We start from the raw sequence: 24578 nt of genomic DNA, 5'->3' as shown, positions 1-24578 counted from the left end.
CAGAGACTTCCAGTCAAGATGGAGGTGTAGGTAGACACACTGTGCCTCCTCCCACAACCAAAAGGACAACAACACATCAAAAAACAACCAGAACTGGCAGAAAATTGAACTGTATGGAAGTCTGACAACCAAGGAGTTAAAGAAGAAACATTCACCCAGACTGGTAGGAGGGGCAGAGACAAGCAGCTGGGCAGAGAGGACTCCTGGCAAGGCAGTGGATGGAGGACTGGGACAGGCAATGTGGTGGCAGGAGGACCCAGGTAAGACTGGGGCTGGTGACTGGGCAGTCCCATATTCGTGTACAGATAAACTGAAACAAACGGGGAGCAAGAAAGACCAGGCAACCCAGGGTTCCAGTGCAAGGAAATAAAGCCTCAAAACCTCTGACTGAAAACACCTGGGGGGGGGGTGTTGCAGCAGCGGGAGAAACTCCCAGCCTCACAGGAGAGTTTGTTGGGGAGACCCACAGTGTCCTAGAATATACACAAACCCACCCACCCGGGGAATCAGCACCGGAAGGGCTCAATTTGCTTGTGGGTAGCAGGGGAAGTGACTGAAAACCAGCAGAGCGCTGAGCAAGCACCATTGTTCCCTCCCCCATATACAGTGTTGCAATGCAGTGATGTGGGTTCTCCTGTCCTGGCAAATACCTAAGGCTCCGCCACTTACTACATAAGAGGCAAGGCGAGACAAAGAAACTGGCCCAAATGAAAGAACAGTTCAAAGATCCAGAAAAAATAGAACTAAGCAATGAAAAGAAAGCCAACCTATCAGATGCACAGTTCAAAACACTGGTAATCAGGATGCTCACAGAAATGGTTGAGTATGGTCACAAAAGGAAGAAAACAGTGAAGGCTATGAAAAGTGAAATAAAGGAAAATGTATAGGGAACCAACAATGACGTGAAGGAAACTGGGGCTTAAATCAACAGTTTGGAGCAGAAGGAAGAAATAAACATTCTACCAGAAAAGAATGAAGAAATGGGAATTTTAAAAAATGAAGAGAGGCTTAGGAACCTCCAGGACATCTTTAAATGTTCCAACATCCTAATCATAGGGGTGCCAGAAGGAGAAGAGGAAGAACATGAAATTGAAAACTTACTTGAAAAAATAATAGAGAACTTCACTAATCTGGCAAAAGAAATAGACTTCCGGGAAGTCCAGGAAGCTCACAGAGTCCCCAAAAAGTTGGACTCAAGAAAGCACACACCAAGGCACATCATAATTACATTACCCAAGACTAAAGATAAGGAGAGAATCTAAAAGCAATAGAAAAGGAGATAGTTACCTACAAAGGAGTGCCCATTAGACTATCAGCTGATTTCTCAAAAGAAACCTTGCAGGCAAGAAGGGGCTGGAAAGAAGTATTTGAAGTCATGAAAGGCAAGGACCTGCATCCAAGATTACTCTACCCAGCAAAGCTATCATTTAGAATAGAAGGGCAGATAAAGTGCTTCCCATAAGGTCAAATTAAAGGAGTTCATCACCACCAAGCCCTTATTGAAATGATTAATATTGTTAAAGTGTCCTTATTGCCTAAAGCAAAATACAGATTCAGTGCAATCACCATTATAACAGCAATAGCATTCTTCCCAAAACTAACACTACCAATCCTAAATACATATGTGGAACCACAAAAGACCCCAAATAGGCAAAGAATCTTGGGAAAGAACTAAGCGGGAGGTATCATGCTCCTCAACTTCAAACTATACTACAAATCTACAATAATCAAAACAGCTGGTACTGGCATAAAAACAGATCTACAGATCAATGAAATAGAATAGAGCACCCAAAAATAAACCCTTGTTTATATGGTCAATCTACAACAATGGAGGCAAGGATATACAATGGAGTAAAGAGAGTCTCTTCAAAACTGGATAGATACATTCAAAACAATGAAATCGAGTTAGTTTCTTACACCATATACAAAAACAAACTCAAAATGGATTAAAAACATAAATGTAAGACCTGAAACCATAAAACTCTTTCTGGATATGTCTCCTCAGGCTTGGACAACAAAAGAAAAAAATAAACAAATGGGACTACATCAAACTAAAAGTTCTAGTTTGAATATCATCTTTGATATTCAAAGTGAACACCAACAAAACAAAAACACAACCTACTGAATGGGAGAAGACATTTACAAATGATAGATCCAATAAGGGTTAATAACCAAAATATAAAAGAAACTCAAATAACACACACAAACAAAAACATCCAAATAAAAAATGGTATTTCTCCAAATAGGACATAAGATGGCCAACAGACATATAAAAAGATGGTCAACATCACTAAACATCAAGAAAATACAAATATTTTCTTTAAGTCTGCACAGGTTTGAGTTATATTTCCCTAGTGACAATTCAGTAGCATTTGATTCAATTCAGTGAAACCATCTGAAATCTCAAATATTTTTAGGAAGGACTTTAATTATAGATTCAATTTTTAAATGGTTATAAACTATTCAGGTTTTCTATTTCTTTTTTATTAACTTTGATATGCTGCTCATGTTTAAGAGTTTTGTCCATTTTATATAAATTTTCAAATTTAAGGACATAATGTTGCCTATTTTCCTCCATTGTTATTTTTAGAAAGATCTGTGTTGTCAGCAGGACACACTACCACTCTGTGTATAATTTAGGGCTCTAATTCTAAGAAAGGAAGTCAATATTGCATAGGCAAGTAGCTGGAAAGAACAGAACCCAGCACAAACCATACTGACCGAGCTGTAAAATGACCAGCTCCAAGGAACATCAGGAGTAGCCTTGATATAACTGATAGAGCACAGCAGCATCATGGCAGCTGAATTATAGCAGAACGCTTACAAGTCAAGGTCTTTCCTTAAAACAGTAGAATACCATTAAAAGACTTGTATATATTTTTCTTCTGAAGATATTCTATTTTACTGAAGCTCTAGATGTTATTTATTTAACCTTTGTCAGGATCCAACTATGGTCATGAAAAGGACAATGGATTTTTCACTTCAAAGAAACCAACAGGAGGATTGTTTACATGTCCTTATTCTTAGACACAGCCCTTCTGGAAGAAAGGCAAAAAAAGGAGAGCAATAAAGCAGCCTAGGAATAATAAGAATGTATGTTATAGGCCAAGAAAATGCACTTTTAATGAAATAATGAATAAAACATTTCATTCCTTAGAAATTTTTTAAATGATTAAAAAATAGCTAACTTATACTTTGAGACTCTTTTGCCAAAATGTTATGCAAGTAAACAAAACTGCTACAAGATTTAACATGTTAACAAATGCGTTTTCACAGAAACATTAATAAGCCATATATAAACTAGCACTGGTTTGGTATCCCTAAGGTTTCTTAAAAGCTTTTAGATACAGTTACCATTCAATATTATTTTGTACTAGATTCAAACGTATAGCACAGTGATTAGACAATCATATACTTTACAAAGTATTCCCTCAAGATTTTTAAGAAACTAAAAATCTATTATTACTATTTCTTAAGCAACTCCCAAATTGCATATGCAAGTGATCTATAAACCATAAAGCACTGCATTCATTTATATATTTATAGATTACATCCCAAGTAACATAAAATAAATTAGTCCTTTGAACATGTTAATGCTGATGTGACACATCGGCACAGGAATGGCAAAAAAATACAGCACGTCTGCTGCTAGTCTCTCCTCACTCGTGGCAAACATCAGTAACTGATCGGGCCCTCCAGTAACTGGGCCCTCCCCCAAGCCCAGACATCAAAGTCTTTCTCGGGCAGAGCTTCAGACAGCCAACAGCCACTACCAATCAGCTGCAATGGGCAAAAAAGACAGGGAACATTTTCTATTCATTTGTGACTGGAAAGAATTAATACACCATATTAAGGAGAATGAAATGGGGCTGTAAGAAAAAATAATGAAGGACCACATAAGTTTAAAACAATGATTTAAGGTTTGCTTATTTGGGTTCTGAAATATGTTTTGCTCATCCATTTCACAATGGAGTTTACAGAATTATGAATCAGATGACTCTGAGAGGCAGATTTCGGTCATGTTCTACTGTAACATATTTCCTAATGTGGATATTAATTATCACCAAGACTTGATTGGGCATTTTACAAAGTGAACTAAGCAATATTATGATTTGCTATGCCTCTTCTTCCTCCCCTCTTTAAAATTTTTCTTTAATCATATTAAATCAGTTGAGTCTAATCATTTCTTCTTTGAAATGTTTTTTTATACCTGTCCATTTAATTCACTCTTTATAACCTTACATCTGGACTACTGTAATATCCTCCTAATAGATCTCTTTTCTCCTAGTCTCTTCCTGGACCAAGTTATCCTGTTAAAAGGAAACAAGTTAATCTTTCAAATACATCAATCATATCACTTCCCCAAACCACAACCATCCCTGATTTGATTCCTCAGAATCATTGGGACTCCCAATGATTTTCATAATTATTGAATCATAATCACCATCATCTCTGTCATCCACATTTGATGAGGACTTATATGCCAGGCATTGGGGCTGGGTACATTTCAACTGTGATACCTTATTTTTTTTTAATAATTAACTGATCTTTATTTTTTTAATTTTATTTAGTTATTTTTCAAGTACAGTTTTTTGTCTATTTCTCCCATCCCAGCTCCCCCGCCCCATCTCCCCACCTCCCTCCCATTTCCCCCCCCATCCCTGTGTCTTTCATACTTGTTCCTCAAAATCCCTCCCCATTTCTCCCCTTAAATTCCCTTCCCTCTCCCCTCTGGTCCCTGCCCACTTGTTCTCTATTTCAGTGTCTTTGTTTTTATTCTGTTTGCTTGTTTGTTTTGTTGTTTAGCTTCCTGTTAAAGGTGAGATCATATGGTATTTGTCTTTCAATGCCTGGCCTATTTCACTCAGCATAATGCTTTCCAGTTCCATCCATGTTGTTGCAAAGGGTAGTAGCTCCTTCTTTCTCTGCTGCATAGAATTCCATTGTGTATATGTACCACAATTTTTTGATCCATTCATTTACTGACGGGCACCTAGGTGATACCTTATTTAATATCCACAAAACTATGAGGTAGAGGTATTTTTTCTTTTCTTTATTGCTTGATTCAGCTGATGTCTTAATTTGGGGTTACCTAAGCCTCAACACAGAGCCCAAGTGAAAGACTGCTGAATGGTTTCAAACTCCTCCCATCCCTGTATGTATGTATGTCCCTATGCTGTAGGTACCTTCTATTGGTGGAATCTGTTTCTCCATCCCCTTAAATCTGGGTTGGCCACGTGACATGCTTTGACCAACAGAATGCAGTAGAAATGATGTCATTGAGACCCAAGGCCTAGGACTCAACACACTTGCAGTTTTCTCCTTGCCCTCTTGAAGCACTGTCCTGAAGTGTGATGTAACAAGGCCACTGTAGCTAGCTTTTGCAGGATGAGAGGCCACAAGGAAGAGAACTAAGTCTCCTCAGCCAACAGCCAGCATTACCTGCTGGAAAAACAAGTGAGGTTAACTTCTTCCAGCTCCAGCTGACTGTGGGCACTTGAAGGTCGTCCTATTTTTTTTATGGGTGAGAAAAACAAGGCAGTGATTTTCACAATACTATACGCTACTAAGAAGTAGAACTAAGATTTCAACCCAAACAATGTGTTTTCCAGAATTCATGAATAAAATGTGTTGCCTCCCCATATGAAATAAACTTTAAGCTCTTCAGGATTGTTATCTTCCACATTTATCTATAATAAAGCATATCTTTTCAAAGATATGTTACAAATGCTATATATTTAATTCAGGAAGGGATTGAAGAAGCATATTATGGTCAATGAAAATTTTCTTTAATTCTTAATTGCAAATAAATTTGTACTTTAAAGAAAGCAATCAGCCCAATTTACATAGTAAGACTTTTATACTAGAGTATTATTCCGAAGAATGTATTCATATCTTAAATTTGTCTGCCAATGCATTTTCTTATATATAGTTATTTTTATACTACGTAGATCAAGCAATATTACACCAAGCTTAAAAAAACATAGATTTTTCTAAGAATAAACTAAAGTGTCCTAGTAATGAGTAGGCTTAGACAGCAAAAGATGTGATTCAGGTGGAAGAATAAAAAAGCCGATAAAGTTGAAATAGCTTTAGAAACCACATGGAGTTTTAACAACTGTCGGTATGAAGTGAGATTTCATGGGAAGAAACAGTCTGAAGCAGTTCACAAAGATTCAGACCAGATGTTTTAATCAAGCTCATAAAAGACATAGTGTTAAGACTCAGCATTAGCACTTAAAACTACAAACCTGTATTTTATTTTAAAAAGGCTAATTATGTGTCTTTTCATTCTTTGTGCTTCCTTTCCTATATTAAATAGGTAATGAATATTAAATAAGAAATATGTATATATAAAATGTTTGTAAGTTAAAACAGTGCCTGGCAGATAATTGCTTAACAAATATGAGTTATTATTTGACATCTTCACTGGAGATTAGTGTTCTAAAAAGGGCAAACTGAAGTGAAAATGCACAGTAATTTGTACTTTTCATTAATTTGGACCAGCAAAGGAATGATAACCTCTCCAAATAATGATTCTAAATAGTTATTCCAATCCTTATGCCTCTATTTCTTTCATCCTATAGCTCTGGCAGAATAAGTACAAAACAGTTGCCTACAGAAATGTGGGGGATAAAAAGGGTACATAATAAACTATTCGATCTGCCAAAGTAGATTTCTAGGCAGAATGTTCAAAGTGCCAATTGGTTTCATTTATTGCCCATGATAAAGTTTGGATGCAGTTGGATGAGCTTAACACAGAGCAATAATGTTTTCAAGCAGAATTCAGAGGAAATAAGAGCCAAGCCTTGCTGGGTTCAAAAATAAGAGTTTCTTGTTTCCGATCACTTCAGACAGCAAAAGGGTCACACAGTCAGAAATGACATCAATTCAGAGATCAAATCCAGGGAACTGTCAGTAAAACTAGGGGCTCCATATCAAGGGTAAGACTGTAAGATCTTCGTCAAGACCTTAGAAAAGTTGTACGGGTGTTCATAGATCGTGCGTCTAGTCAACAGGGCTTCTAAGGATCTTCAAGTTGGGCCTCAGTGACTTTCTCTTTTAGTCCAAAATTGCTTCTAAGTATCTTACGGGTATCCCACAGCTGCCTCAGAATTTTGTGAAGTCCAAAATTGGGAAGAGATTTGTAGATATTACTTTTTCCCTATGGAGTTCATTTTAATATGATCCATAAAGAAGTCCACAAAGTTTTAAAGACTTGAACTTTTAAAATTTAATCTCTGTTACGTATATTTTTTCCATTACCATTTAGTCCCCTAGTGTAAGACAGACATAGTTCAAATGAAAAGGCCTCTGGGCCTTCACCTTCTACACACAGGTAGGTACAGACAGTGAGAAAGCTAATACATATGCAAAGGGCCAACTAAAGTTACACATGGATTTTCATCTGTGTGGGCATCCCTTTTCTTGAAGGATGGTACATGTTGGTAGATGATAGCTCTTCCTGCCTGTAAAATCTGGGGGTTCCCACAACTTGGGTTCATTTTGTCCAGTCTCTGTCCCTTTCAGTGCAAGCTGGTGGCGTTTCTGTTGTTATAATATTTTTTAAAACCTTGTGGGTCTCCCATACATGTATGTGAAGATGACCCATGTCATTAGACAAGTGTGTTCTCCCCAGAGCTTTTCTGAATAACCTATCTCTAATCCTGGCTTCTGCTAAGAAGGTTGATTCCTCGAGTCACATATGCCTAATCTCTCCAGAAAAAGTTTGCCCAGTCACCCTCTTGAGTTCTCTCCAGAGCATGCTATAAGTTTCTTGCAACAGGATAAGAATTTTCCAAATTATTAAGCTCTGGTTCCTTTTATGCAACAACGCCTTTCTCAGTCTATCAAGTTCCCCTCATAATTCACTATAAATAACAAGGAGAAATCAAGAGTGCACATTCCACACATTGTTTGATAATTTCCTCAGCTAACTGTCCAAGAGTTCAATGTTTACACATTTGATTTTCCACTTAACAGTCGAATATTAAGCAGCCAAGTTTTCTACTGCTTTATAACAAGGACTGTCTTTCTTCCAGGCTATAATAACATTTCCTTCAGAAATCTTAAGAGAAGCACTTTTAACAACTGTTTGTGATAACCTGTGTATTCTTTAGGAGGGCAACACCTCTACCTCCCATCTTCTTCACATCCTTGTGAGCTCTCATCAGAGTCTAGGCTTTGATCATACACCTCAAATTACCCCAGCCCCTCCCCACTACCCAACTCTAAAGCTACTTCCACATTTTTAGCTACTTGTCAAAGCAGCACCCTCCTTTCTGGTACTAAACTCTGTATTTGTTTCCTTGGGCTGCCATAACAGATGGTCACAAACTGGGTGGCTTAAAACCATAGAAATTTACTTCCTCACAGTTCTAGAGACTGGAAGTCCAAATATGAGGTGTTGGCAGAACTGCACTCACTTTTAAAAATATCTTAATTTTTTTCTATTACCACTTAGTCCCTTTATGCCCCCACCTTCCCTCAGCAATAACCACACTGTTACACTCCCTTTGAAATATCTAGAGGAAAAAAAAAAACAGAAGACTATACTTGAACAATAATTAAATAAATGTTTTTAAAACAAGAAATATCTAGGGGAGGACAGTTTCTTGTCTATTTCAGCTTCCAGTGGTTCCTGGTGCTCCTTGGCTAGTAGTGGTGTAACTCCAATCTCTATCTACACGCTCACATAGCCTTTTTATCCGTCCCTGTGCTTGTCTCTCTCCTTTCTCTTATAAGGGTACCAGTCACAGGATTTAGGGCCCATCCTAAATCGAAAGCGATCTTATTTCAAGACCATTAATTACATCTATGAAGGCTGTATTTCCAAATAAGGTCACTATATTAGTTTGCTAGGTCTGCAGTAACAAAGTACCACAACTAAACGGTTTGAACACCACCAGTTCACTGTTTCAGAGTTCCAGGGGCTAGAAGTCAGATGAAGGTGCCAGCAGGACTGTGCTATTTATTTGTTTGTTTGTTTGTTTGTTTGTTTATTTAGGAGAACTGTGAGTAAGACTCCGTTCCATGCCACTCCCCTGGCTTGGTGCTCCGTGATTCGTAGAACTCTGACTCCAGGCTTCACCTTCACGTGGCATGCACCCTGTGTGCATGCAGCTGTGGCCCACCCTAATCACCTCATCTTAACTAATTACCCCGCAGCAATTCTATTCTCAAATAAGCTCACATTCTGAGTTATGAGGGGTCAGGACATCAACACAGGAGTTCTTGGGGACACAATTCAACCCATAACAATATTTCACTCCACTATCTTTTTGCTTGCATGGTTTCTTTTTTCTTACTTTTTAAATTTTCTTTCCTTTTTATAAAAAGATGTTACTTATTTTTTAGCAAGGGGGAAGAGAGGGAGAAAAAGAGGGAGAAAAACATCAATGTCTGGCTGCCTCAAGTGCACCCCCAACTGGGGACCTGGCCCACAACCCAGGCATGTGCCCTGACTGGGAATTGAACCAGTGACCCTTTGGTTCCCAGGCTGGCACTCAATCTACTGAGTCACACCAGCAATAGCTAAATTTTATTTCTTATTTACAATTTACATTCATTATTATTTTGTATTAGTTTCAGATGTACAGCATAGTGGTTAGACAATGATATACTTTACAGAGTTTTCCCCAATATTTCCAGCATCCAGCTGGAACCATATATAAAACTATCATATTTTACCATGTATAATGTGCATATTTTTGCCCAAAGTTTTTAGGAAAAAATAAGAATGTGCATTATACATAGGCAAAATGATCACATATCCAGGGTATAACAACAGGTACAATAATCCAGTGTATAATGTGCACCAAAACATGGGTGCACATTGCACACAGAAAAATACAATATGTGGTGCTTTACAAATTTGTGTGTCATAATTGTGCGGGGCATGCTAATCTTCTAATCTCTGCATCATGAGAATTTTTGTATACGTGCTGCCAAAGTGAGCACTCTCATGGTTTGTAATTAGAAATCAGCTGTAATTCTTACCCTTGTTCTTCTACAGGTAAGATGTTTTTCTCTCTGCTTTTTTTTTTTTTCATGACTTTCTCTGTCTTCTTTCTTCTGCATTTGGAATATGTTATGCCTAGGTGTTTGTATTTTCTTATTTATCCTGCTTGATGTTTTTCTGCTTGAGTTTCCTGCATACGTGGTTTGGCGCCTGTCATTAACTTCGGACAATTCTCAGGTACTATTACTTCGAATACTATTACTTGTTTTGCTCCATTCTTTTATTCCTCCTGGTGTTTCAATTACACATTTGATATACCCCCCATCTGAAATTGCCCCAGCATTCTTGGCTGTGCTGTTCTGTTTTTTTTTCTATTCCTTTTTCTCTTTGCATTTCAGTTTGTAAAGTTTCTATTAACCTATCGAAGCTTGCCAAACCTTTCCTCAGCCATGTCCAGTGTACTGATGAGCTCATGAAAGGCATGCTTTATTTAGGTTACAGTGTTTTTTATTTCTAACATTTACTTTTGATTTTTCTTCAGAGTTTCCACCTCTCTACTTACATTACCATTTGTTCTTGTACGTACTGTACTTCATCCATTAAAGACTTGTAATCATTGTTATTTAAGAGAACTGGTCATATTTGAACCTGGTTCTGATGATTTGTTTCTTCAGAGTGGGTTTTTCCCAGCGTGCCTTGTATTTTTTGTTCAAAGTTGGACATGATGTATCAGGTGACAGGACTGGGATACATAGGCCCTGAGATGGTATGTTAATCTGGCTACCAGCTGGACTATTTTAATGTCTGCTATAGTTGTGCCAGAAGCCTCAACTTCCCCCCTAATGTCCTTATTTTTGTCACCCCTATTGACTTCTGAGTTCCATAAGTACTCCTCCTCAGAAAGACTCTCTGCCTTATAACTGTGTAACCCACTGTTACACCACAGTCTTATTGGTTGGTGGCAAAGTGTAGGGGAGAGGACGCGTATCTCGTATAACGGCACCATTTTGTATAACCTTATGATCAAATCTCAGTCTTTGAGTGGGTCTGTGTTCCTCATCTGTGACTTTACCACGCGTTTCTTACTTTCCACCCCCATTCCAACTTAGGTGAAACAGAAAGGCTACGTGGCACAGGAGTGGGAGAAATGCTCTTGTCCCAGGAATAAGTCTCTGGTAACATTTTTTGCCCCGAGGAGTAAGCCTTGTTTTAGACCCTACTCTGGGCTTATTTCATAAATGTTATATTACCCCTTCCATGCTAGAGCCACTATGAATCATTCTTGTCTCTTCACTGTTAGAACTCAGTGGGTTGCCAAGAAGTGAAGTCCATGAAAGCGTGGAAACTTCCTTAGAGGGTGGTCCCACACTCTCAAGCTAGTACACACTCAGCATCTAGCAATTGATCAAAATTACCATGTAAGTGTTCCTACCAGTTACTTCACAATTACTGTGGCTTCTGTTCCAGGTAAGCAGACCGTGGCTGTGACTCTCTGTCTTGCTACTCTCCAAATTTTGGAATGACAGTTTGCTCTGCAACCGCAATTCTCTAACGGATCCATAAAAAGTCCTACCAATTCTTTAATAGTAAGATGAATTTTTTTGGTAACTTACACATAGTTGTTTGCAATGAGACTGATAATCTATCGGGTTGGCCAAAAGTCCATTTAGTTTTTTATGTAAAATAAAAGACACATTCTTCATATTCACCAATAACTTTATTGATTTGGATATTCTGAGTATATCTGCTCTCTCCTGCTACTGGCTTCTAGTGGGTAGAGGCCAGGGCTGCTACTAAACATCTTCCAAAGCTTCACACAGCTCCAAAGCACAGAATTATTTGACCAACATGTCAATAGTACCAAGAAACTTCACAAACCACTTTGACACGTTTGATCAGTCACAGCACCTTTTCCATACACTACACATGTCTTTATTGTGTTTCAGCTGCATTTTTACCTAATTAGTAATTATTTTTACCTAATTAAAGCCTAATTAGTACTGCATATTTTCTTCCATCTTCAATATTAAAATGGCTGCACAAAAATTCACCAATTTTGAAAGTTTTTTTAAGTACACATTGATATGACAGCTGTCACAATACAATAGAAAAAATTGTTTCAAATGAAACTAAAGACAACTAAACACTACTAGAGCCATCTTACAAAAAAAACTAAATGAAATTTTTTGCCAACCCAATACTGTATAGCAAAGACTCCCACCTCTCACTATTGCCCTTCTAAAAGCTTTTCTCAACCAGTACTCTAGTAAGGGTTAAATACTATAGAAAATGATTTTTAAATTATTTTCCAATACTTCCAAAATTATTTCGATTCTTCTAAGAATGTTACATTGTTAGTACCATTATTATATAAAATGAATGGCTAAGCCACTTTACCCCTTAAAATTTCAATATGTGTTTGCTAGAGTAATGGTATTTTCTTACATAAATGCAAAAGTTATCACATTGAGGAAATTCAACATTGCTGCAATACTTTATATAATCTACCATTATGGTCCACCTTTGTCAATTATGCCAATAATTTTTCCCTACAAAAGAATTCTGATTTCGATCATATATTCATTTGGTTACCCCCCATCTTTTAAGTCTCTCTTTGAATCTGTTACAGTTCCTCAGCCTTTCTTGGCTTTCATGACATTGATCTTTTTTTTTTTTTAAATACAGGCCAGTTGTCATTTTTTAATAGCATTTGTCTGATTTTGGCTTTGTCTGATGTTTTCTCATGACTTAGTGCAGGTTATATCCCTGGTCAGAATACTACATAGCAATACTGTGTCCTTAGTTTTGATCATTCAGGTGAGGTTATTACCTGGATCTCTACCATTTGTATGGTTAAGACCATACAAATACCTGGATCCTCATCAAATTTCTCAGTCCTGATGCCAGATTTTTTACCTACTTATGGTGCTTGCCCAATCAGTCTTTAATATGATTATTGCAATGATTTTCTAATTTCACTACTTACTCCACATTTATTAATCAGCATTCTATTGTATGTTAAAGTTCACCCAGTCCCCTTTTGATCAGTTTCTCACTCTCAATAGTATAGACTAATGGTTTCCTACTTTTTCAGTGGTTCATTACTGTCCTTAGTTATCTGGATGCTCCAATAGTCCCAGATTTGATCAGTGAAAGCTTCTGCAAACCAGCTCCTATACTTTTGTTATGCACCCAGCATTAATTTTTGAGCTTTCCTCTTTTCTGGTAACATTAAGATGTGCCAGGCTCATCTAGTATCTCCTTTTTCCTGGCCCTGGAAATCATTTCTCCAGAGATCCCTCTTCCTTCCAGTAGGGAATGGTGTCAGTGCCAGGTGTATTCACTGCTACTACAGTAGTTTGAGTCTTGACCTGTCATATCCAATTTGGTAGCCATTATGCACATGTGGCTATTTAAATAAAAACTAATAAAAATAAATTTAAAATTCTGTACTAGCCACATTTCATATGGCTAGTACAGCTGCAAATAACTCTGTATAGTTAATAGGGCACACATGTGCCCTATGAGTCAGCACAAATGTTTATACAGCATTTCCAGCATTACAGAGAAGTTCTATTACACATTACTATTCCAGATACAAAGCAAATTTCACAGGGCAAATTTGCCTTTCACAAGGCAAATTTAGGCAACACATATACACAGACACACACACACACAAGTTCTCACTCTCCATTACATTTTAAAAATCTTGCTATGTTCTACTACATTAATTGTTTCTCATTATTAAACAATTATTTGTTGAGGACATACTATTGGACAGTTACTGTTCAAGGCCCTGTAGATTTAGAAATGTAATTCCCTGTTCTCCAAAAAAATAAATGTGGATTTCTAGTCAAGATGAAGGCAGAGGTAGACACACTTCAACTCTGAATACAACCACAAAAAGAATTACAACTAAATCTTAAAATAAATAACACCCAGAACTGTCAGAAAAATCAAACTGTATGGGATCCAACAACCAAGAATTTAAAGAAGCCGCATTCATCAAAACAGGTAGGAAGGTGAGAGCTGTGAGGATGGGGTGGAGAGGCGAGGAGCCACGACGGTGTGGCACGGAGAGGTGGCAGTGGCAGAATGGGCGCGGGCAGGCTACATTCACTGTGGTGGATAAATATTGGGAGCGATCCCTTGGGAGGGAGTGATCCCAGCCTCAGGCCAGACTGCACAGTCCAGGGTTCTAGCACCAAGTAGATAAATCCCATTACCTCTGGATGTAAAAACCAGTGGGGGTAGGGGTGGCAGATAAAACTGCCAGATTTTCAGGAAACTGTGCTTAAAGAGCCTGCACAGTCTTAAAACTTATACAAACCCACCTACTCTGGTATTCAACACCAGAGTGCTGAATCCAGCAACAGCTGAAAGGGTGACAGGCGCATACAGGGAGTGGGTCAAGTAACTGGAAATGAGATGAATGCCACGCAAACCTCCAGAAGCCAGGCAGCAGCACTGTCTCCTCTCCAACCCACCCCCCTCACATAGCGTACGAAGCAAATTGCCCCACCCTGGTGATTATCTAAGGCTCTGCCCCACACAATTTACAGTCGCCCTATAAAAGGAGTCACAGCAGTCTACTGAGTACATGGAAACAAACACAGGGAGGCTGCCAAATTGAGAAGACAAAGAAATACGGCCCAAATTAAAGAACAGAACAAAGCCCCTGAAAAAGAATTAAATGAAACAGAGATAAGCAACCTATCAGATGCAGAGTTCAAAACAATGGTGTGATCAGGATGCTCAAAGAACTCATTGAGTATGGCAACAACAGAAAGAAGAAATGAAAGTATACTAAATTAAATAAAGAAAAATCTACAGGACCAACAGTGAAGGGAAGGAAGCCAGGATTCAAATCAACAACTTATAACATAGGAAAGAAATAAACATTCAACCAGAACAAAAAGAAAAAACAAGAATTTTAAAAAAAATGAAGGTAGTATAAGAACACTCTGGGACATCTCCAAACACACCGACATCCAAATCATAGGGGTGCCAGAAGGAGAAGAGGAAGAGCAAGACATTGGAAACTTACTGAAAAAATGAAAGTTTCCTAATTTGGCAATGGAAGTAAACAAACAAGTCCAAGAAACACCAAGTCCCAAATAAGTTGGACCCAAAAAGGACACATCATAATTAAAATGCCAAAAGTTAAAGATAAAGAGAGAATCTTAAAACCAGCAAGAGAAAAACAGTGTTTTACCTACAAAGGAGTTGCCATACAACTGTCAGCTGATTTCTCAAAAGAAAGTTTGCAGGCAAGAAGGGACTGGCAAGACGTACTCAACATTAACAAGAAAGCAAGGACTTATATCTGAGATAACTCCAGCAAAGCTATCATTAAGAAGTGAAGGGCAGATAAAAGTTTCCCAGACAAGGTAAAACTAAAGCAGTTCATTATCACCAAGTCATTATTATATGAAATATTAAAGGGAACTCTATACAAAAAAGAAGATCAAAACTATGAACATTAAAATGGCAACAAATTCACAACCATCAACCACTGAATCTAAAAGATAAAATAAAGAAGCAGAACAGGAACAGAATCTATACATGTGGAGATCATTCAGAGGGTTATCAGCTGGGAGGGGGAAAGGGGAAAAGAGGGGAAAATAATGCATGGATAAGAAGTACAAATTGGTTGGTAGAAAATAGATAGGGGGATGTTAAGGATAGCATAGGAAATGGAGAAGCTAAAGAACTTACATGCCTGACCCATGGACATGAACTAAGAGGGGGATTGCTGGAGGGAAGGTAGTGCCAGGAGGAGGAGGGCCAACAGGGGAAAAATTGGGACCACTATAATAATATAATCAAAATTATACTTAAAAATTAAAATGTAGAATATAGTAAAAAATAAAATATTAAAAAATATATAAAAATTAAATGTAGTAAGAGAAATAAATGGTTATTGTAAAGTGATATATTATTATAATACATCAATATATATACATCAATATGTATGCCAAGGAAGGCTTCCTGAGAGAAATAAGGATAATTTGGGGGTTGGGGCATTTGCTATTATCCATAAGTTTTTTCATCTGTTCCAAGTATTCATTTAAAATGCTTTATCTCTCCCATACTTTTTCAAAATTCTGTTTATCTTTCAAAGCCAATCTTTTATTATACATTTCTTAATACTTTTGACCAAAGTTCCCTCCCAAACCCCAAAATATACTATCTTTACTGATTTCAAGCACACAGAGATCTGGTTTATTTTTGGTGTTATCAATGTAATGGTTTCTAAGAATCTAAGAACATAAGCTTTGCAATCAGACTTGCTTAATAGCTGTGTGACCTTGGGAAAGCTACTTAGTCTACCTAAATTTCTATTTCTGCATCTAAAGGTAGGATTAATAATAATTGATTTATATTTTTATGTTTGAGGATTAAATAAAACAATTTACTGAAAATACTTAGTACTGTGACTGGAATACAATAAATTATATGGTTTACTAATAATGATAATTTTACAATTGTTCCTTCCCTTTTTTGCTGAAACTTCTAGATTTTTTCACATCTTTCCTGGCCAATCTTTAAATTATCAAGGCATGTATATAGTATGTTAGTAACACCTAGCAAATCCCCTAAATTATTCAAGAAGATTCCTCGCAGTCTGCAAATTATGACATATTCACATGTAAGATATTTTAGAATGACAATATTTATGACTATAAAATTACAAAATCAATTTCAAAAATATTATTTCTCTATTCCTTATAGCAACTTTAAACAAAAACCATTAAATATGGTTTCACATATAAAATTATTAAATAAAAATATTTCTCTTTTGGTAAATTCTGAAATGAAACTTAATTTAAAAAATATTTTCAAGTCAGTGAAATATATTATACTAGTAATATCTGAACTACTAAGTGGAAAAAAATCAATCTATTAATAAAAACCAGTTTGTCTGAATCCACATTCCTATGTCTAATTGGATCCTATAAAACCATACTTACAACTGGTTACTAATGAAATAAAGCATCTTGATATTGATGCAATATATTTGAAATACTTAATGTAGTTATTATAGAAATAGAACTAGAGAAAACTTACTTTGCCCTTCATCACAGTTTGTTTAGGTATGCACTAAAGATATCTGGCTAACATTTTGCTAACAAGCAATAAATATGCTTTTCAAAATGAGTGCTCTTTATGAAATGTATTTTATTTGTAAAAAGTGTTAAGTATGGAGGTGTAAAATTCAAGCTAGAAAAAAAATTCTGAATGCTCACCAGGATTAGCAAATGCCAAACCTGAAATGGAAAAATAATGCCATTTCCTCTAAAATAACTGGTAGCTGTGAAGATTTTTACTTTTGTCTTTACTAATCAAAGACAAATGTGCAGAACATTTGTGTTTTCCTTACCAGTAAAATTTTAAAAATCACCTTGATATGGAATTTTCCCTCAAATTATTTTAAGTATAGTAGTGGATTAAAAAAATGGAGATGTGAGAAATTTCAGAATATACTGCTAATGTTTAATAAATTACTAAATCCCACTAATACACTATCGATACCTATATCAGTTATAAATGATATATTTAAAGCTTTTTAGATGTAATTATTCTACATAACAGTGTACAACCCATATCTTATTTACATAAAATACATTCATAATAAAATCTCTGTGCATGTTTCCCAAAGGCAACCTTACCTGCGGAGTCCAATAAAAAGTGGGGCTCAATCTGTAGAGTTTTCGTTTGTGGAAACTCTGAAGTGGCCTTGTTCGAGCTGCTGTACTCATGAGAGTCAAGGATGGAGATTTCAATCTTGTCCTGTCTTTTTTCCTTTTCTTACTGTGCTTCTGGTTAAGTAACCAGCTACTTGAGGAAGAGAGCTCATCTAAATTCTCTGAAGTACTGAAATGCCATGAAGTAATTGGGGAGTGGAGGGAATAAAACAAAACAAACAAACAAACAAAAAAGACAAAGAAAACTAAATGTAAATTGCCTTAATCTATTATGACACAAGAGTATTTATTTTAGCCAACTTTGTGGTATAAATTGGTGAAAGAATTGATATTAATGAGGAATTACATATTCAATTTATAGAAATAATTTTTACCTCTATTTTCTCCTGCAAAACAAATGTCCCGTAGCTTAAAGATGCTCACATGAGTTCACCAGTACAATGTAAGTGTTCACTGTAACTCAGTAATTCACGTATACTATACAGTGTTGTAACTATTTAAATTATTATTTTTTTTTTGCATGTGGGTGAAATTACATAGGATTATAGGTTTAAAACAGAGCCAGGCTCATCACTGCATTGTTAGTTGCTCTTAAGCGCTGCATATACTGTTTTAGTGAATTTTGGAAAAAAGAGACAATCTTACTGTATTTTGGAAATTTTTAAAACTTATGATACAGAAATCACAACTATAGAATAATAAAAAGGTCACAAACTGCATATGAAAAAGCATATTAAATTTATAATTATTATTCATATTATTTTTAAACACTATATTTAAATATTTTAAAACATCAGAACATCTGGAGAAAGTCAATGCTTATTGCCATGTAAATTTAACTTCATTTAATCCAGTACATTATATATAAAATAATTAAGGATTTCAGTCACTACAGTGTACCAATTTCAACATTAACTTATATAGACAAAAGCTACTTCATTTAGTATTCTAAAATGAACAAGTCAATTTGCTATATGTAATATATATTCTAATCAGCATGTAAGTTCTAAATGTGCTATTTGGTTCAAATAGAATCAATATTTAATGGTAAATGTGAGATACGGCTTTTCTATAGCACTACCATTGGTCTCCCCTTATGCATACTTTTCCCCTCTAGTACCTTCTATAGCAATCCTTTTGGAAGATAAGTCTGATCCTGCCATGCCTTTTCCTTTCATGCCCACACTGCTCAGAATCTCTCAAAACCTTCCCACTGCTCTTGAGACAACAATCCTCAATGTAAAAGGCCCTAATGGGTCTGGCCTCTGCCATCATTCCCCTGTCCCATCTAGCATCACATTTCCTCTTGTTCCCACTGTTCCAGCCATACAGCCTCATTTCACTTCCAGTGACTCACACTCTCTATCATATAATAGTCATTCCTGCTTCCTAGAATTGTCTCACATCCTCCTTCACCTACTTAATTTCCAATAATCATTTGAGTCTCAGTTCAAAAGTAAATCCCTCAAGGAAGCCTTTAAACCTTTGCCAGTCTCCAAATACTAGGTCAAATCACTTTTTGAGCTCTGATAGCATGTTCACCCTTCCTTCATAGCATTTTCTATGGTGACAATTTTACAGTTATTTGTGTAAGTATTTGATTAATATCAGTCTCCCTTTAAGTAGTACAGATACTATCTGTTTTGTTTACCTCCTATCAGAAGGTCCTGTTATTTTAGAAAGATATATATATTTACACTGCCTTGAGTTCCATTGTAAATCTTTAACTCTTTGGTTTACATAAGTTAGTTGTTGATAGTAAGATATAATGTATCTTATTTTATCTTATAATCAAATGATAAATTTATAAAAATAAGCAGATGAGAGCTACATGATGTTTTCATTTGTAAAAGAAAAGGCATTAAGCAAATCTAAAAAAAAATCTGGGAGTTTTATCTAAAAATATAATCACAAAGCCCTGACTTCATGTTTTATTAACACTGTTTAATTTCTCTAAATCATTTAATGACTTTCTGAAAGCACTGGTTTTCTATTATGATCCTGGAAAATCTGGATGACAACAACAGGCATTGAATCTACTTTTACAGAGTATAAATAGAAAATTTCAAGTGAACTTTTTAAACGATCTATTTCTATACTCTGGTTACTATAGGACCTAAGGCCCAGAAGTGAGTTAATTAATCTTTTACTTGACATTTTACTATAAATCACTACCAAAATCAATTTCTGCAAATAGTATGTGCTTATATCATCATTAATAAATAAAACAACCTAAAGATATTGGCATATGGGGATATATATTCACTTCTTGGTGTCATCTTGGTGGTGACAGTAATGGTGAACAGATGGTGGTAGTAATGGTGGATAGATGTGGAAGGAGTCTAATTTTAAACTTTTTTTAAACAAAGCTAAAATGTTTTGTAGTAAATTATTTAAATATTAAATAACCTTTCCTTAAACCAAACTGTGTTCTTAGAAGGACTAGAGTAAATATCATGATGTTCTGCTCAAATACCTTTAGTAAAAAAGAAACTTTTGGACCTGGCTATAAATTTAGAATGCTAGAACCATAAAAGCATAGGAAAGGTTTCACAAAGTTATTTTTAATTTCAATGAATAGAAGAGAATAAATATTAAACACAGAATTCAAAAATACTATTTTAGACCAGTGGTTTAACATTCTCCCCACATTTACCCGGCCTCATATTTAAACATACTTAAGAAAAAGCAGAAATCAATCATGGAGAAGAGAATTAGAATGTGCATTCTCAAAGAGATTCGGACAGACCTGACCCCAGTTCCCCACACACTCCTCTACACAGATACCCACGACCCACCACTCTGCTTTCCGACATATGAGATTTGCATAGTTGGAAATTTGGACTCTGTTTTACCAATTACTGTTTTTTCATTTTAAAAGAAAATCTGTAAACTAAAAATTTTAAAAACATGCAAATTAAAATATTTTTCAAAATCCCATCACCTTATAAATACAAACATAGCTTTCAATAAAATTTTTGTTAATAGACTTCAAGTCTCTTCGAAATATAAAATCATACTGTACAAAGGGTTTGTTATCCTGATTTTCCTCCTTAACATTCTAATATAAGCATGTTACACATAATTTTTCATTGTTACATTTAAACAATTTATTTAAATAACCCCTATAACATTAGGTTTTAGTGTTATATTAATAGAAGTAAAAAGGGAAAGCAAATTTTTACAAAAGAAAATAATTTCTATGGCCATTACTTTAAAAATACAGCAGGGGGAGTTTTATTTCCTTACTGATGTCGTGTATATCTAGCTGATATGGTATGTCATTTATAGTCACCTAAAATTATGTTGAACACATCAGCCTGGAATATACTGTTAACAATATTTTCTTATATCTGAGAAGTGACTTTAAAATCTTATGTGGGTAAGAGAATTACCTGATATGTGATTAATTTGCCAGTTTTTCAATTAGCATCCCTAATTAGAAACAATGACTGCATTTCATGAGATAATTGCCATTAGTGGAAACAAATAGCATGGCAGTGATTTGCTCAGATTTAATTTCATATCATATTCTGGGACTCATAAAGCAAAACAAACATCAACAACAATAAAAATCAAGACATTATTTCAAGTAGAAATTCGCTTTCTCAGAGTAATGCCCCATGGGGTAAACAAGAATTCATTTACAACATTTTATCTTCATTTTAGAGTACAAGATCTAAAAACCAATAACTATCTCTATGATGATAAAGTATAAAGCTTCATTTGTTTGAAGACTTAATTTGTTCAGATGAAGCATTCCTGGCGACTCATCCTGGTGACTGCTGCCAAGATTAACAAAGCTTTAAAAAAAAGATTCTGACTTCTGAGAGATACTGCCTCTAAATAAATGGGGGTTGGGAATCAGTAAATAGCAAGTGGACAAACAGGTGCCCTGTAAAACAATTAACAAAGTGAATTTACTTTAGCATTGTGAGAAAGTACCATTAGGATATTAACAAACTAACCTTAAATACTTTTAGAAATTATATTAAACAGTAAATTCTAAGTGGTTCACTAAACAAATAATATACAGAATAGGTGGCCAAACTTTAAAAATTCAACACATAAATTTCTTCTAACCTACTTATACACAAAAACTACAATAGAATGTGATATAAGGCTAGACTATATGGGCTTTATTAAATGAACTTCACTTATGAGATTACTTATTTAGCAATCTCAACTATACAGAATACAGCTGGAATTGTGAAAGCCTTTTAAATATCCTAAAAAATATCTCAGTAAGCCCATGCATGAAAGCTCATTCTGGTTGCTATTCAGAGAGGGCTTCTCTCTTACTAGAGAATGTCTCTTAACTATACTAATACACCTACCACTTTGGCCATCTAATTTTCTTATCCAGAATTAAACTAGATGAGAAGAAGCAGAACTGCAGGAAACAACCATGAGAACAACAACTAAAATATCAATCCATGAGGAAGAAACAAATATGGAATGCTAATTACCTATAAGAAATCCTGAAAGATATTTCATTCACTCAACAAATATTTATTCATGTTCATGATGTGACTCTTACTGATTAGATGGTAGGAAAATAGCAATTAATACAATGGACAAAAAAATGTCCTACTCTTATGAAGTTTACATTTTCATCCAGGAAGACAGGTGATAAACAAGTAAACAAATAAATAAAATACCACAACTGTTATGTCACTTGATCCTCACAACAAGCCAGGAAGCAGAATGTCCTCATTTTAATGATGATTTATAAAGTTGCCCTAGATCACAAGGCTACGAGGACAGAGACTACATGCCATTTTTTGTTGTTGTCCAATATTGTATATGCAGTATGTATGTATGGACACACACACACACACACACACACACATCTCCACAGTGCCCAATCCAATACCTGCACACTGAAGTCATTCAGTAGGTATTTGTTAACTATTAAGTGAATTATTTTACAGATACACAACTATTAATCATAATAGCTCCTAAGGATGTGGTCATAGTGATAAATCTGAGTTATCAAAAAGAAAAGGAATTAAATCAGTATCGTCCAAGAAACAATGTATAATAAATTTTACTCAAACAATACTTTCCAAAAGGTTTATTTCAAAGTCTTTTTTGCACTTGAAATGAATTAGCATTCCTCCTACTGTCTTAGGTATGTCTTTCCATAATACCTTCTAGATTGTTCTTAAGGTTACTAACACATGTTGGGCAATTTCTCTCTATTCACTGAATCTATTGATTTAAGCTCACATAAAATTATTACATAGAAAGCAAACCATAACAGTAATGTTACAAGAGGTATACATTGTAGACTGTATTGAACCTTTATGTTTTTATTTTTCATTTGTTTGAAAAAATGGAATTCCTCAAAAATAAACATTTACCTGAAGAATATTAGCATTAGGAATATTTGTGTCCCAGGAAATTTAAAGATAAAGTGAGATGTAAAGAGATTAATGACTTACTCTAGGTCACTAAATGTCCACAACGACATGTAAAAAGTGTATACTCCCATAACCACAAGTTACCCTAGAGCTACTAAATTATATATTAAAAACAGTAATTGATTACAATAAACAAAAATTAAAAATTTTGGGGGGTAGAGGAAGAGATTAAATACCCCAAGATGGTCCTTTGAGAGGTATGTTTTAGGTAATATGAGAATAAAACCCAGTAATGTCAGTGCATTCACACTGAATTTTAGAGTACTGGATTTAATTACAGTATTCCATACAAACTGAGCAGACCAAAGATGGCAACTGTACATCTTCCAGGAGATGTGGCTCATACCTGTATGATGAATGTCTTCAGTAATAGCAGGCCTGTAAGTCTTTACATGGCCTCAAATCTTTATCTTAATCCAGCCCACTTTGCAGCATTTATTTTAAAAAGTAACAACAGTTTTAAATCCATGACTAGTATGCTGCTCAATATATGAGAGACATAACAAACCACATCTACAACTTTAATACACATTATGTCATTACATAAAAATACCAATGGCTAATATTTTTAGGCTGTTTCTATGTGTTAGGCATTGTTCTAACAGTTTTATATAGACTATTTCAATTACTTCTTATACAAACATACACTGCATGTCTACTGTATGATAACCACATCTGGTTATGCAAGACATACATTAATTTCTAGTCAATGATCTGTTGAGTTGTATACTATATTTTAATGGACCCAATGTGTATCTTTTAAGATAATATGACTGTAGATAGAAACTGGATTAAAGCAGAGACTGAATGACTATTAAATATTGGTTAAGACTTTATGAAATCTTTGGAAGAGACAGACTATAAATATTTGGACACCACAATGACTTTAAAAACATATAAAGCAAATTATATATTATTTATCATAGTAAATTACTAAACCTCCTATTACTCTTAAATATACTTTTTGCCTATATCTACAAATATTCTGCAACTTCCTATTCTTGTACTGCTATTCTTAGTTTGACATTTGTACTAATTTACACATTTCAGCTGAGTATGTGCCTCAAAAAAACTTACAACTGAATATATGAGTACTTTTCAGGTCACTGCAGCATTAAAAATACACTAATGCAAAAGAACCTATACAACCTAATGTTCATAGCAGTGCTATTTACAATAGCCAAGTGCTGGAAACAGCCTAAGTGCCCATCAGTAAATGAATGGATTAAAACAGTAGTACATCTGTACAACATAATAATATCCAGCAAAAAGAAAAAAGGAACTCCTACTCTTTGTGACAGCATGGATGGAACTGGAGAGCATTATGCTAAGTGAAAGAAACCAGTTCGTGAAAGATAAATACCATATGATCTCACTTATTAGAGGAATCTAATGACCAAAATTAATCAGCAGAACAGAACCAGAGACATGGAAACAGGGAACAGACTGACAGTTACTGGAGGAAAGGGGGTGAGGGGAGTA

General features: G+C 35.4%; 1 protein-coding gene across 3 annotated transcripts in view; it reads right to left on the bottom strand.

Annotated features, from left to right (window-relative positions):
- Positions 1-24578, bottom strand: part of KANSL1L (KAT8 regulatory NSL complex subunit 1 like) — a 107859-nt gene that overhangs the window by 29961 nt on the left and 53320 nt on the right. For all 3 annotated transcript variants that reach the window (XM_053673143.1, XM_037165926.2, XM_053673159.1), the window contains one exon: positions 17635-17839. In XM_053673143.1, the coding sequence (XP_053529118.1) occupies positions 17635-17839 (205 nt within the window). The remainder of the gene's footprint in view (positions 1-17634; positions 17840-24578) is intronic.

This window comes from Artibeus jamaicensis, unplaced genomic scaffold (genome assembly GCF_021234435.1).
Source record: "Artibeus jamaicensis isolate MK-2021 breed Jamaican fruit bat unplaced genomic scaffold, CSHL_Jam_final contig_1015, whole genome shotgun sequence".
Lineage (NCBI taxonomy): Eukaryota > Metazoa > Chordata > Mammalia > Chiroptera > Phyllostomidae > Artibeus > Artibeus jamaicensis.
Note: the sequence above shows the minus strand (reverse complement) of the source record. Positions and strands in the feature narration are given on the sequence as shown.